The sequence below is a fragment of the Rhinolophus sinicus genome, chromosome 14, assembly GCF_057876585.1.
Source record: "Rhinolophus sinicus isolate RSI-liver-muscle chromosome 14, RSI-T2T, whole genome shotgun sequence".
Classification (NCBI taxonomy): Eukaryota; Metazoa; Chordata; class Mammalia; order Chiroptera; family Rhinolophidae; genus Rhinolophus; species Rhinolophus sinicus.
The window spans coordinates 145112713-145125869 of NC_142514.1; the positions used below are offsets into that span (position 1 = coordinate 145112713).

Consider the following 13157-nt stretch of genomic DNA (forward strand, 5'->3'; position numbering starts at 1 on the left):
TAGTGGGAGGGTGCTTGATATATGGGATGGACAGGAAGGAGTCATGTGGCTGGAGCTGGTGACCCGCGAAGAAGCCTGGTGGGAGCTGCCTTCAGAGAGCTAGCAGGGGCCAGATTGTGGAGCACATTAAAGCGCAGATGTTTTCAGGAATGTGTAATTTGAAACGCCACCCCAATGACATGATTGATTAATGAGTGTCCAAAATAGAATTTTGCCCCAAACAGTATGAAATTGCAAACTCTTGAACCAGAAACCTTCATGGCCGAAATAATACATTAAATAATACATTCCTATTTACAGGATTACTGTTTAATAAAGAAGTCCTATTTGATAATCTCTTTGATGTTCATGGTTTTTTTAAAATTCCGAATTCTTGAATAATCCTTGTCTAAATAATCCTAACACAATTGGGAAGCCCAAGGAAGTCAGAAGTGGATCCTCGCTGTCTCTATTCTGCCAGGAGCTTGTGGACAGACTTTCAGAGTTGCCTTTACGTGATCACTGCTGTTCTATAGTGGCCCCATGGAGCTGCTTATACAGCCCCTCCACATGGTAGGGCCTCCTGCTTAATTCACAGAGCAGGCCAGCCAGACTGAATTAACTAGAGCCCTTGGCCTAGCAGGTTTTCCTGGGTTTACTTATAGAAGAACCAAGGAAATCCTGTCCCAGTTTTCAACACCTCTCCATTCACAATATTTGGAGTGAATATTGAAGTTCATAAGGACCCTACAGCCCTGTGTATCTTGAGTCTTACCTGCGGCTGAGCTATAAACTCTAGAAACCTAGAAACCACATTATCCCTCTGGGTACTGCCAGTGCATGGCCCAAGGCCTGGTGCAGACTACCTGTGTTAATCCTCATTATAAGATTAATCCTAACACATCCTTCCCAAACAGAAACTCTGGAACCCAAGAAGCAAAGGCCACCCCCTGGAATCCTACCCTTTTCAAAGTAGAGTTAGTAGTTGAAAAGGCCAGACTGCTGATGGTGTTGGGCAACAAGGATTAAAAAACAAACCAAAAAATCACGAAGATTTGTGTTTAAGATGAGCCTAGTTGACAGAAGGCGCTTGTTTTGGGGTTGTAATTGGAATGTTAGCACACCATGCCTCAACTCCAGGAATATGTTTCAATCATTCATAATCACTTGGGAACACAAAAATGGAAAGCTTAAAGTAGCTATATTAATTTAGTGCCTCTGTAAAGGGGGAGCTTTATAATTCATAAAGTTTATTTAAACACTCATAAGTGAATTCACATTAACTCTTTCATGCCCCAGCTATCACTGGGGGAAAATAATTTAGGATAATCTATATGTAAATGGAAATGACAGCCATTGGTTAAAAACCAAAAGGGTCTGATCTCAATTTGCCAGGCATTGCTTTCTTTATTTTGGGGCAGTCATCCATTCTCTTTCTTCACCTTTCTGCTCTGAGGCACCTTTTAACTAAGAACAAGAAAAAGGATCCTGGGGCAGTTTGCTAATAGAGAAGACTATGAAAATCCTTTCAGTATATATTTAGGATGTAATTTAAATGACTTCTTATAAATGGATTTTTATTAATTCATTCCAATAGATATTCTCAGTGTCCCTCAGAAAGATGACTTTTTTCCTGCCACTGTATGTGCAATGTGGCTTGTATATATTTACGACTTAGAGTCATGTTTTGGCCTGTGAAACACAAAAACCTATCTGGAGCCAAGTTTTGTCAGTGCTAATACATGCCCTTTAAGTCCCACATTCCTTAATTGCTTCAGAACACTCGCCTGATAGGTGAACAGTCCTCACACCCTTATGAGAGAGGTGAGGTCATTGGTTAGTCTCCGCAGGAGCTTGGATTGCTCTTCCACATGAGGTGGCAGCCCTGGCAAGCTAGCTGAGATATGCCTTCAGGTCGGGGCTGCTCGAGTGAGCTCTAGAAGAGGAATAAGAGCAAGAGTCCAGCCCAGAGGCAGCTCTCGTGGCTTTTGGGTATTTTTCTCTTGAGTCTGTCAAGAGCAGGAAATGTGACCCACATTGTTCAGGTGGTGGCTGAGACTGCCTGGCAAGGTAAGAAAACAACTGGAGTTTCCTTCATGTAGGACACTTCCCCCACCTGCCATCCGCCAAACAGAAAAGCTATTCTTCCTATGTAAGGATCAGTGGTGTGGTTTCACAGCTCATATCTGGTGGGGAGCCATAGCTGCTTCTCCACCATTGCTTTATTTCCTGGGACAGGTGAGTGTCCTCACAGACCAAGTGGAAGCCCAAGGAGAGAAAATTCGGGACCTGGAAGTATGTCTGGAAGGACACCAGGTGAAACTCAATGCTGCTGAAGAGATGCTTCAACAGGTAAGGGCAGGTGGGGATGAAGGCCCTTGGTTTCTACCAGAGCTCATGCATTAAAGCCCCTTTCTGTGTCAGGCTTACAGCTCTTACTTTCCCATCCTGCCTGGAAGTAGGATTGGCTGCTCACTGTGTGGTGTTTTTAGAGCAGGTGAAACCAGCCTGAACACTGAGAATTGCCGAGGGGGGAGGGAGGGACCGAGCTGGCCTGAGATGAATAACCTGTTGGGCTGGTTAGACAGATTCCCAGGCGGCACTTTCTCCAGGGCTGGTTCAGTGAAGGAGCTCTCTGCTGGCAATGTCACCCTCATATTAGCACATAAACCACAGCTTACTGCCGGTGACATCTGGGGTTTAGAAAGTCAGTTAGCTTATTTTGTGCCCCTTTTCCACTCACTCTTCTCCCTCTCACTCTCTAGTCTTCTTTGATAAAACTTATTAAATAAACAACATTTTAATAGAATTTAATAGATAGCAAAATGAAAAAAAATTAGCTGTTCTCCTACCAGTCATATCTCTTAACTGTTTTTTTTCCTTGTTTCTTTTTGGTCTTCCTTGTTATGTGTACATATAATTTACAAAGCTCTATTCACATCAGAGATACGATTTAGTCCTCAGATTTTGTATACTTCACATCATAGAATTTTTCACCACTTTTAAATTTTGCTGTGTAATTGTCTTTACTATCCCTTATAGATATTGTTTTGAGTAAAGTATCATAATTGACTTAACTAACTCTTTTACTCTTGAACAGTTTTATCCTGTTGTAAATAATGAGCTGTAATTTTTCGGAAGCATATTGAATTTTTATCAAAAGTCTTTTCAGAATCTTTTGAAAAACTAATTAGAAATTTTATTTTGTGAAATCCATTAATATATCTAATTACTAGGTTTCTTTAACTTTCATCATTCTTGCATTTTTCAGTTATTTTGAAAAGTAAACCATGACTGAATTTTCTGTGTATATGCTATGTAGCTCCTAGTATAGTACCAGCACATAAAAGGTGCACATTAATTATTTAAAGAATGAGAATCATCCCCTACAAATGAGTGGGTTCGATTAGATAACTCCTTATAATCTTTTTCCCAAAGCTCTAACGATTTTTTATTGCTGTAATCAACATAAAATTAAAATTGTTTTTCCACAGAATCGTAGTGAACACAGGCTTTGAATTTGACCTTTGTTCTTAGGATAAGTCTCTCAGTTCCCAGGTATCTCTTAGTTTTGTTTGAATGTGTTTGAAAACTAAAAAAATAAAAAGGTCAGTATTCTTATGCAAAGGTCTGTAAAAACAAACTAGTTCCAACAGCTCAGAAACTGTTAATAGTTTATTATCTTTTCATTGCTGATTAATGAGTTACCACATGCCTGGCTCTATTTGACTCTCTGTTTAAATTGTATGTCATTTCTCTTGCTCTTCATACTTCCTGAAAATCTGAGTAGCAATAGGAGTTGTCTTTCTTTTTATTTCTTTAATTCTTGAAGTTTTGAATCTTTCTTTTGAAGACACAGGAAAGAAAATAGCCTGATAGAAAAATCTCAAGTGGCAGAAAAGCATTTTCATAAAGAGTGCGTAGGACAACCCACTAGATTGTATTTTTAAGGCTGCACTAGGTGCGGTTTTGGGGTGGGGACGAGGAAGGAAGATGATGGAGTGTTGTAAAAGCCACAGGGGGTCAAATATATGGTGATGGATAATGTGATATATAGATGATGTTTTATAAAAATGTACACGTGAAACCTATATAAGTTTACTAACCAATGTCACCTCGATAAATTAAAAAAACACAACCCAGATAGAAACCAAGAAAATTTGAACATGAAAGGGAACCTGTCAGAAAGGTGGGTTTTTCAGGAAGACAATGCCTGGCAAGAAACCATGTAATCGGAGGTCAGAGAATAGCTGTGTTGTGGTTCCTGAGCTCTGACCACCATTCCTGGCTGCTCTCCCGGGACTGCCCCACACCCCTCTATATGGCTGTGCTTCTGCTCTCTTGTCAGAGTCTCTGTGCCAAGTAATCTGATGCTGGTTCCCATTACCACCTGGGTCTGTTTTGTCCCTCTAAGCATTATTCCATGGACTGGATTCCAGACTTTTGAAAAAGTTTTAAGCCCAGTTACCCTTTATGTCCTACTTATCCTAAATCTTCTTTCTTGCGTGCTATGGGTTTGGTAGCAAGCAGGTGGTTTACAGGTACCATAGAGGTGATTGTCTTGGATTGGTATCTTTTGGAGTATGGTAGCTCGTATTAGCCAGGTCTGGGGTTTAAAGATCTTCCTGAACTTAACCAAGGTATTTTTATGCTCGTAAGTTTCACTGCGTTCTCTCAACCTTTCAAGGGTAAAAATGAAAGGAGTATGGAATACTCCTTTCTTGGCCAATTCTGAGTTCACATCAGAGGACACTCGTGTTTGTTGGACTTGATGATGCCTGAGCTTGAGATCTTTGAGTTCCCAGCTCCAGATCCCAAGTTGAATGTTCTGCTGCACACGTTAATGCTTTCCTGAAATCTGCTTGAATACTCTTTGAAAAGACACTTAATTCTTGCATCACAGTGTTGATGTGATGCCGTCTGTGGCTTGGAGTACATATGGATGTGTCCTCTGAACTAGTGCAGGCAGAGACTCGCCTGGCTTGACTGTGTTATGCTGGACTGCAGGGCTCTTGGCTTCTGGTGGTAGGAGCAAGAATGACTCATGGCCTTGAGGCAGAGAATGGAGGCAAACAATTGCCTCTTTCTGCCAGCCCTCAGAGCCCATTCCTGCCCTGAGCCAAGCCTGGCCTCCTGCTCAAAGGCCTGAGCCGCTCTGAACAGTTTCTTTCACTGTCACAGTGTGGGGCCTTCTGACTGCCTATTGCACTGCTTCCCTTGGGTATGTTGCTCCTGCAGGCTGAATGGGTCTTGTCTAAATGAGGCAGCTGCTACTCAACTCTAGCTGACTGCCCATGTAGGCCCAGCGTTGCTAGATATTCCCGTTTCTCACAAGAAGCTGAAAATCCAGATTTAATGATTTAAAGATGAGTTTCTGTTTTAAAAAACATCGGTGACTAATTTAAATGAAAATAAAAATACCCTGGGAACCACATGGTACACCATTAGGCCAAGCCCGCAGTCCTCTAATCTGCAATTTCCACCCTAGACTTTGTCCCCTCCACTGGCTGGAATAATAGCACTTGGGGAACTTAAAGCCTCCCTCCTGGAGCCGAAGAGGAAGGAAGAGAGTTCCCTACCCAATTCATGAGCCACACACCCCTCAGCCTGGCCTGGTCAGGCCCCTACTAAGTGCAAATCTCTCAACTCCCATCTGTTTCTTCTACGCATTAACCCATTTAATCTCCAGAAAGAGACCATGAAGACCTTGGTCTTAGATGGGCAAGCCAGACTAAATAGAATCAGCACAGGGGCCCGTCCACATCGGCAGCACGTAGATTACAGACACAACTTAGAGCAAAATATTCCTTGTCTGCAACCCGCTGCGGTTGGGAAGGAGCAGTATACAGCATCTCTTCGGAAGCTGAGGGACGCACCTACTCAGATATGGTCTCAGACTCACTGAGCATGTCTGGATTTCCCAGGGAACCTTCCCCATTAGGAAGAGACATTTCCCAGGAAATGTACAAATGAGTCTTCAAGGGACCACACAGCCTCGGTCAGTTTTCACGGGTCTGGGATAGTCTGAGCCACTGGACTAGGTAAGAGATCACAGGCCTGAGCCTTGCCCTCTGTTCCTCAAGAAGGTCAAGGCATTGTCCAGTTGCATCTCTGAGGGCTGCACACTGGGCTGTCTGAGCCCAGGGCCCCCAATAGCACCCCAGAATACAGGCGTGGGCCAGTGCCCTCCTTGTTGTGAGTGGCTCAGGCCACGTTGGCAACAAAATCTCTGCGTCACAGGGAGGGTTCCCCATGGTCTTTTGTAGTTGAGGTCCCTGGTGACTTTTTCTGATGTGGCCTCCATGGGTTCTCTGGTGTCCAGAAGGTTCCTGCACAGCAAGCTCCTCTGACCCCAGTCCCTGACCCTTCTCCAGAGGGTGATGATTTTAGGGAAGAAGCTGATGCTATTCACTGGGTAAGAAGTTTTATACAGAGCCAGCAGCCAAATGCAGCACTTTCCAGAGACTGGTCATTTATGATGCAATCAAGGTCAAGAGCAGAAACGATGTTCAGTGCCAAAAAAGAGAGGGTAGGAAGCTGAGTGGGGAGGAAGAAAGGACGCAAACCTCCTTGTGAGGACATAACCCAGCTTTGGCGAAACCTTGAGGACACCAGGCTCTGTTTCAATCCTCCTGCCTGACCCAGAACTCCAAGCATCAGGCAACCTCATAGTTTTGGCTGCCTTTTAGGTGAGGTGTGGAGAGTGATAAATTTTGGGTATTTGGAGTCAGTGGACATGACTTTCTGTGGATTCACTACCTGTTGTTGATCTGGGAAGGTCAGTGAACCTGGGTTCTTATTTATAGAGATTGGGGAAGATGATACAGACTTGACATTGCCTATGTCGTAGAGCTGTAGTACAGTTATTCCAGTTTTGGTAAAACTAAACCATCACAGAAATGGCCAGTGTGATTCAAGAGAACTGAGCAGGGGGATGCAGGGCCTAAGACACAGGCGCAGTTCCTGCCCTCGAGGTGAGTGAGAGAACAGTGTGCCCAGATGTGGGAATTCAACAACGTGTCAGCAGCACCTGGCTGATCAATTTCCCAAAAGAACCTTTAAGGGGGTATTTCCATCTCAAAAAGAATATTAAACAGAGCTAGGGACATATTCCTGGGGGAGCACAAATCTGTCTGAGGAAGTGGTATGTTCTTGAGTCACGAGTGAAAAAAATGGATTTGTCAGTTATTGCCTCCAACTCCCCCAGGAAATTTATGAGGCAGAAGTAACTGCTTTCCTCAAGTTTATCTCATTTGATGTTGGCTTTCCAGACCACAGTGTAAAGTAGGTGCTTTACTCCTTTTTACAGATAAGGGGACTGAAGCTCAGAGAGATGATTTCGTTAGTGGGGACTGCGTCTAGACTCAAACTTAGGCTGACTGTGGGCACCTCTCTCTGCAGTGTTACTCATGAAGGAGGCTTCCCAGCAAGGCCCGGCCTCTTACTTCAAAGGGCAAAGGACACATTTTTCCTTTCATGTCTTTCCATGGCCTGTTCTTTCATTCTGGTTTCACATTGCCAGTCTGGCTCCAGTCCTCTGTCATTGGTCAGTAACTCGCTGGGTCGTGTTCCACACTTAAAGATGGAGGTAATTGCTTCAAGATGTGGCTCTTTAAGGAGAAAATAACTTGAAAGGCAATTTCTTTTTATCAGCTCCGGTCAGAAACTGAGCTTTGGAAACAGGAAATGACGATTTGCTCTGAGATGTAAGCTTTTCTTCATCTCCAAGAAGGGAGATGTAGTTTTCCTTCTGGAAGAGATTACTGGTAGTGGTGAAGTGAGAGGGGTGAGTGATAATTTTGTTCACTGGTTTTTCCTAAAGTTTCATTACTCGGTTTCATGGTCCTTCACAGCAAGAAAAACAAAACCCCCGCTTTTCATACCGCCCCCTCCTCATCCTTGTCCTCTCTCATTTACACAGGCAACCTTGAAACAGTTGGGTGGCAGAAGCCAGTGCTGCTTATGAAACCCTTATCTCCAGCGCCCGGCCTCCTCTCACCTCACCTCCCCACCCATTATGGTGGCTGCATGACTCCAAGACATTCTCAGCAGGACCTTACCCTGCAAGTCTGAGCAGGGACTTATCCTTGCCTTGGCTCTCCAGACAAACAGGCTGGATCCAGAGATAACTCCAGTCTTGGGGATGAGAGCTAAGGACCCAAAAAGGTTTCTCTTAAGCCGTAGACAGAAGAAAAGAAGCCAGTAAAGGAGATAGAAAAGAGAAAAGAAAGGCAGGAAAACCAAAAGGAAGGAAGGGGTGGCAAGGAGTAGCTTACACTGATAAGTGGATGAAGGCTGAGTGGGTTGAGAGCTGAGAAGTAGAAATTGCATCTGAAAGTTTGACCCATGGTCCCCAGAACTGGAACTGTTTCTGTGTTCTACTTGCAGGCAGAAGCCGTGTTGCCGGCATGCAGACGTCTTATTGAGAAGTGACAGGAAGATGAGGAAGAAGAGGCAGCAGGGGCAGATTATTCTTTCTAGAGCTTGGGAGAGCGAGGGGGCAGAGCAGGACGGCATTCATACACACAGCGCACACAGAGCATGCACGCGCTGACTGAGAGCACACAGGAGTCGGTGGTGGTTGCTCCAGGGGAAGGCCAGGTCAAAGGGAAGGTTTGACATTTCAAATCTCAGAAATTTGATCATGTTTATAGACTGAGGAATGGAAGCTGATGGTGAGGGAGAGATTAAATGCCTGTCAGAGGGGATGATTAATGGTCCTACCCTGGAGTAGCACAGACTTGGTGGGAACTGCCTCAAAGGCAGTACAGAGGTGAGGAAGAGCCGAGGACCATGTGAGTCGGCCGCATTCTGAGTTACTAGCGAGAGGGAGAAACAGGACCAGAACTCAGAGAACAAAGCCAAATGCTACTGGTTAACCAGGGAAGCAGTCTGAGGTTTCATCAAGCTGTGTGAAAATGGCACGAAGCGTCTGGAGGCTGAGAAGTGGTCAGCAACAGGAAGGTGGGTCAGATGGGGGCAATTCAGGAGCAAACTCTGGAGCCACTGTGTTTTTTAATGTATACTTTTTATGTGCAAGCTGGAAACTTCCTGAGGTAGGGAACAGTGCTTAAAGGTGAAAGAGCCTGACCGAGGAGTTGGCTTATGTGCAGTTCTGTCAGACTAACGTTGGAGAGGAGGTGTGGGCTGGCTTCATTAGCACATGGATTTAAGAGATATGAATGAGAGACGATTCTGGGAAACTTTGAAATAGAAAAGATATAAGTTCAGTGAATGATCAGATGATTTTTTAAAATCTTTTCAGTAAATATGAGGAGAGGTTATTTGAGGAGAAGAGGGGGATAGGGTGGGGTTTAGGGATTGAGAAGAATGGAAAAGATTTGGAAGGATCTATGAAAGGACCCAGCCAGAGGTGAATACAAGTTCTGCCAGGCAGTATTGGAAGATCAGCTGTAATTAGATAGTGTACATTTGTATGAAAACCAGTTGGCATCCTTAAGTGACTTTTACGAGCAATTCTCAGGCCATGGGGAATGGAAACAGACAGAAGGCATTGAGGTTTGGCATGCTGGGCTCTGGAAAGCAAATGCACTTCAGGTCTAGGGGTGGGGATGAACTGGATGAGGGATTTTCTGGTGCCAATGTGATGCAATTGAAATAACTAACCTTAAGGTATAGAGCACAGAACGAGGCAAATATTTCTTAAAGGAAGTTGATAAACTAGGAAAATAGGGAGTTATTAAGTAACTAGCGGACACCGAAGAAGAAATTAAAGATTATTTGAATGAGTAAATGGGACGGTTGAAAGGTCAGAGGATTGTGGCCAGAGGAGAGAATTTCAGAGTTGAAGATTTTAAAAGCAGGGCAAACGCTTTCTGGACAAAGATAAGGGCCAGGTGGTAGCCATGCCGCTGAAAACCTGAGACAAAGTGGAAGCAGAGCGTGTTGGTGCTGAGTTCAAGAAATGTGAAGCCGGAGTGGATTTTGAAAGGAAGACAAACAAGGATGTTGAAACCACTGAGGAGATGAAATGTGCTCAAAGTAGGAAGAGAAACCAATGATCAAAAGACAAAAGCCTCAAGAAAAATGGGAGACGGTATTGGGTTCTGGATGTTTGGAAAGCATGGGCTATAACTGAGTGTGCTGCCGGAGAAGAGGAGGGCAGGCATAGAGATCAATAGGACAAATAGTGGTCTGGAAGCAGTCTTGAAACAGGGAGAAAAGTGTTCTATAAGTCGAGTTGTTGGAACACAGTGGTCTCCACTTGAGATAACTGGGAAGGATGTGTCGTATTGTGTAAAAGTCAGGATTCATCTTATACTAGAAGTAGAAGGAGCAGTTGAGAATGTACAGAAGGTAAAATCCCATTAAGACACGTATGATAGAGTTTACAGTGTATTGTAATAGTTACTGGAGGCCATACCTGGCCTGGAGATGGGAAGTGAAAATGGACTGAGATAAGCTTGTTAGAGGCTGGTTTTTGAAGTCAGGCACTAGGGCAGTACTTATTAAGGACAAGAATGAGGGGTGATGGTCACAAAAGGTAGAGGCACAAGGTAATAGATATAAGCCAGGAGAGAGTAAGTGAAACCTGTATTATCAGTGGAGTATATGAAATTAAGCACCCCCAGGTTTCTAATTAAAACTTTGGTGTGTCCAACTGGAATGTCTATTTGAAATGTTAGTGTGACCAACTGGAACCCTGCCATGACCAATTGGAATGGCTATTGGAAGTTTAGTGCGACCAATTAGAATATTACCCTTGTCAGCTGGAACATTGGTGTGACCAATTACAACCTGGCATTTAAAATCCCAGCCACAGGGATTTTTGGCAATAATTGAAGTAGATTCTTAGCTTTCAAGAGAGGTACACTCTGAGACTTTTTAAATCCCACAAAGGCAGTAAGTATCTTGAATGCTGGTTAGACATATCATCTTAAGATACTCAAGTGCTCAATAGAGGCTGTGTTTTTAACCATCATATCCCTAGGCCTTGGCATCTGGTAGATACATAAAAACATATTTGTTGAATAAATTTTTCGAAGTCTCATAGAAGAATATTTTCTCAGTTCTGAGCACTCCAAAGTAAATGTTATCCCATGGACCTGATTTGTAGAATTGTTCTTTTTCACCTTTGCTTTGGTAGCTGGGAAGCTCACATACATGTTATATTCCATGTCTAGCTGTACGCGTATGTAGAACTTTAGGGTATAACTTTTATTCCAACTATAACTCTGATTTCAACTTATTTTCCTGCCTACTTTAGTTTTCATGATTGATTTTTTAACTTGAATTGTCTATTTTGCAAACTGCCTCAGATCATTTTTGGAATAATCAAGTTGATGAGAGGATGGAGCGATAGACATAGAATTATGAGGTGGTGGAGGCAGAGAGAGAGGTGGGGAAGAGGGTGAAGGAGGTAGGGGTGAATAGGTAGTGTAGGGGAGGGTTACATCTTAAGATACTCGACCCCGAGGTGCCATCATCTTTACCCAGGAAAGAAGCCGTTAGGGCCTTTTATCTTCTGCATAGCCTTAATACCAGGCTCTGGTAGATAGTATGTACTCAACAAAATCTTGTCAATTTGAGTGGGTGTTTCCTGGGCTCGGTGAATATTTGTTGACTGCCTTTTTTCAGCATGTTTTTCATTTCCCTTAAAATTCTTCGACTTCTTCCTCTGTTTGAGAAACAGTGTAATACATTAGACAGAAATAAGTTTTGGAGTCAGCAGACCTTGGTTTAAAAACTAACGTGCTATTGTTTGACATACGTCCTTGGCCAAGACAAGTCAACCTGTGGGCCTGTTTCCTCATGTGTAAAATTGGGATAATAATATTTACTGCCAAATCCCTGAGAGGGTTTATGGAAGGGATATATGTAAAATACCCAGTAGTGTCTGGCACAAAGGAGACACTCAGTGAATCTGTGTCCCCCAGTCCACCAATTACATTAGACATGCTTATTGGGCTGACTCCTCACCACCAAGTAATTCACAGGTCTGGCATGGCAGTGCCGCTGCCTCTGCCCTATAAGCCAGCTTTAAGTCTGACCGGCCCAGGAAGAGCCAGCCTTCTTGGCCCAGTGCTCAGTGAGCTCATTTTGCTGATTTGGCTTCTAGATACTCATCCCCTCAGATTAGCAGACGGACAGTTTGTGGCCTGGTTTTCTCAGGTACTGAGGGCCTTTTGGCCTAAGGAATCATGTATTCCAAGTTAAAATCTCTGTCCTGTGCAGTTTGGTTTATGACCTGAGGACAGTTCAGAATATATGAACTCACAGCTATTGGGTTAGAATCGTGTGGCGATCGTCATTCTTGTACTAGGGTTGGGCTGCCCAAGATGTTACCGAATGCTCAGACCCTGGCAGGACATTGCGTCTTTTCCGTCTGCTCATTTGGCCCATTGCTCCCCTAGTTGCCATATTATATTCTCCTTGCTAGGACCTGTGTATTCAATGTCTACCATATACTAGGATTTTGAACCTCATGGAACATTGCTTTTTGCCAGTTGAGCAACGTGTTCTCCCTGGACTTTGGGAAATGCTCCTGTTTTTTGAGGTTCTTCATAGCCTTAATTCCTAATAGTTCTTAGCAGTTGTTTTGCCTATCATGTTTGTCTTTTGCCTTATTTATGCTTGTTAAGTGTATGTGTTAATGGCAAGTTGTTGTCTACTAGTAATATCTCACCAGAAGTCCTCACAATAAGGAACGAACAGTCTTCTTACTTACATCCCCTAGTAGCCAAATTGTAATGTTGATACAGCTCAGGAAAGATCATCTCACATAATAAGAGTCTAATATCATTCAGTACTCACTGGACTTGCACTTGATGTGCTCGCTCCCTTCCAGGCTCATTGCAGCCAGGTCTCACGTTGAGATGGAGTGAAGACTGTGCTGAACATTGAGCTCAGGAGGTGATATGGAAATTTTGATTTTGAAAAATATATTACCATAAACTTGTTTTTTTTTTTGTTTGTTTTAGTGGAGAAGGATCTATTGCTTTGCCTTAAAAAATAGAGGTGAAGAAATTTAGTTCTTCAAGAGTATGCTTTTGTTTTTCTTTAATAATAATGAATAATGGTTTCTATGGGCAAATGTGTTGTTTTTTTTAATGTAGCTCACATTGTCTCTCAGAGCATAGTGGGTTGTGGCAGGAGCTGTGCTATCCATACATGATTTCTTATCATCCCAGGCTTATCTCTAAGAGGCCTGTGGCTTA

The 13157-nt window shown here is 43.3% G+C and overlaps 1 protein-coding gene across 15 annotated transcripts in view; it reads left to right on the top strand.

The window, feature by feature from the left end:
• PPFIBP2 (PPFIB scaffold protein 2) overlaps nt 1–13157 on the top strand; it is a 133808-nt gene that overhangs the window by 68182 nt on the left and 52469 nt on the right. For 12 of the 15 annotated variants that reach the window (XM_019728175.3, XM_019728190.3, XM_088791624.1 and 9 more), the window contains one exon: nt 2218–2331. In XM_019728175.3, the coding sequence (XP_019583734.3) occupies nt 2218–2331 (114 nt within the window). Of the gene's footprint in view, nt 1–1865; nt 2050–2217; nt 2332–8774; nt 8944–13157 lie in introns of those variants that run through there. The other 3 variants (XM_019728254.3, XM_074335940.2, XM_019728265.3) reach the window with 3 other exon arrangements.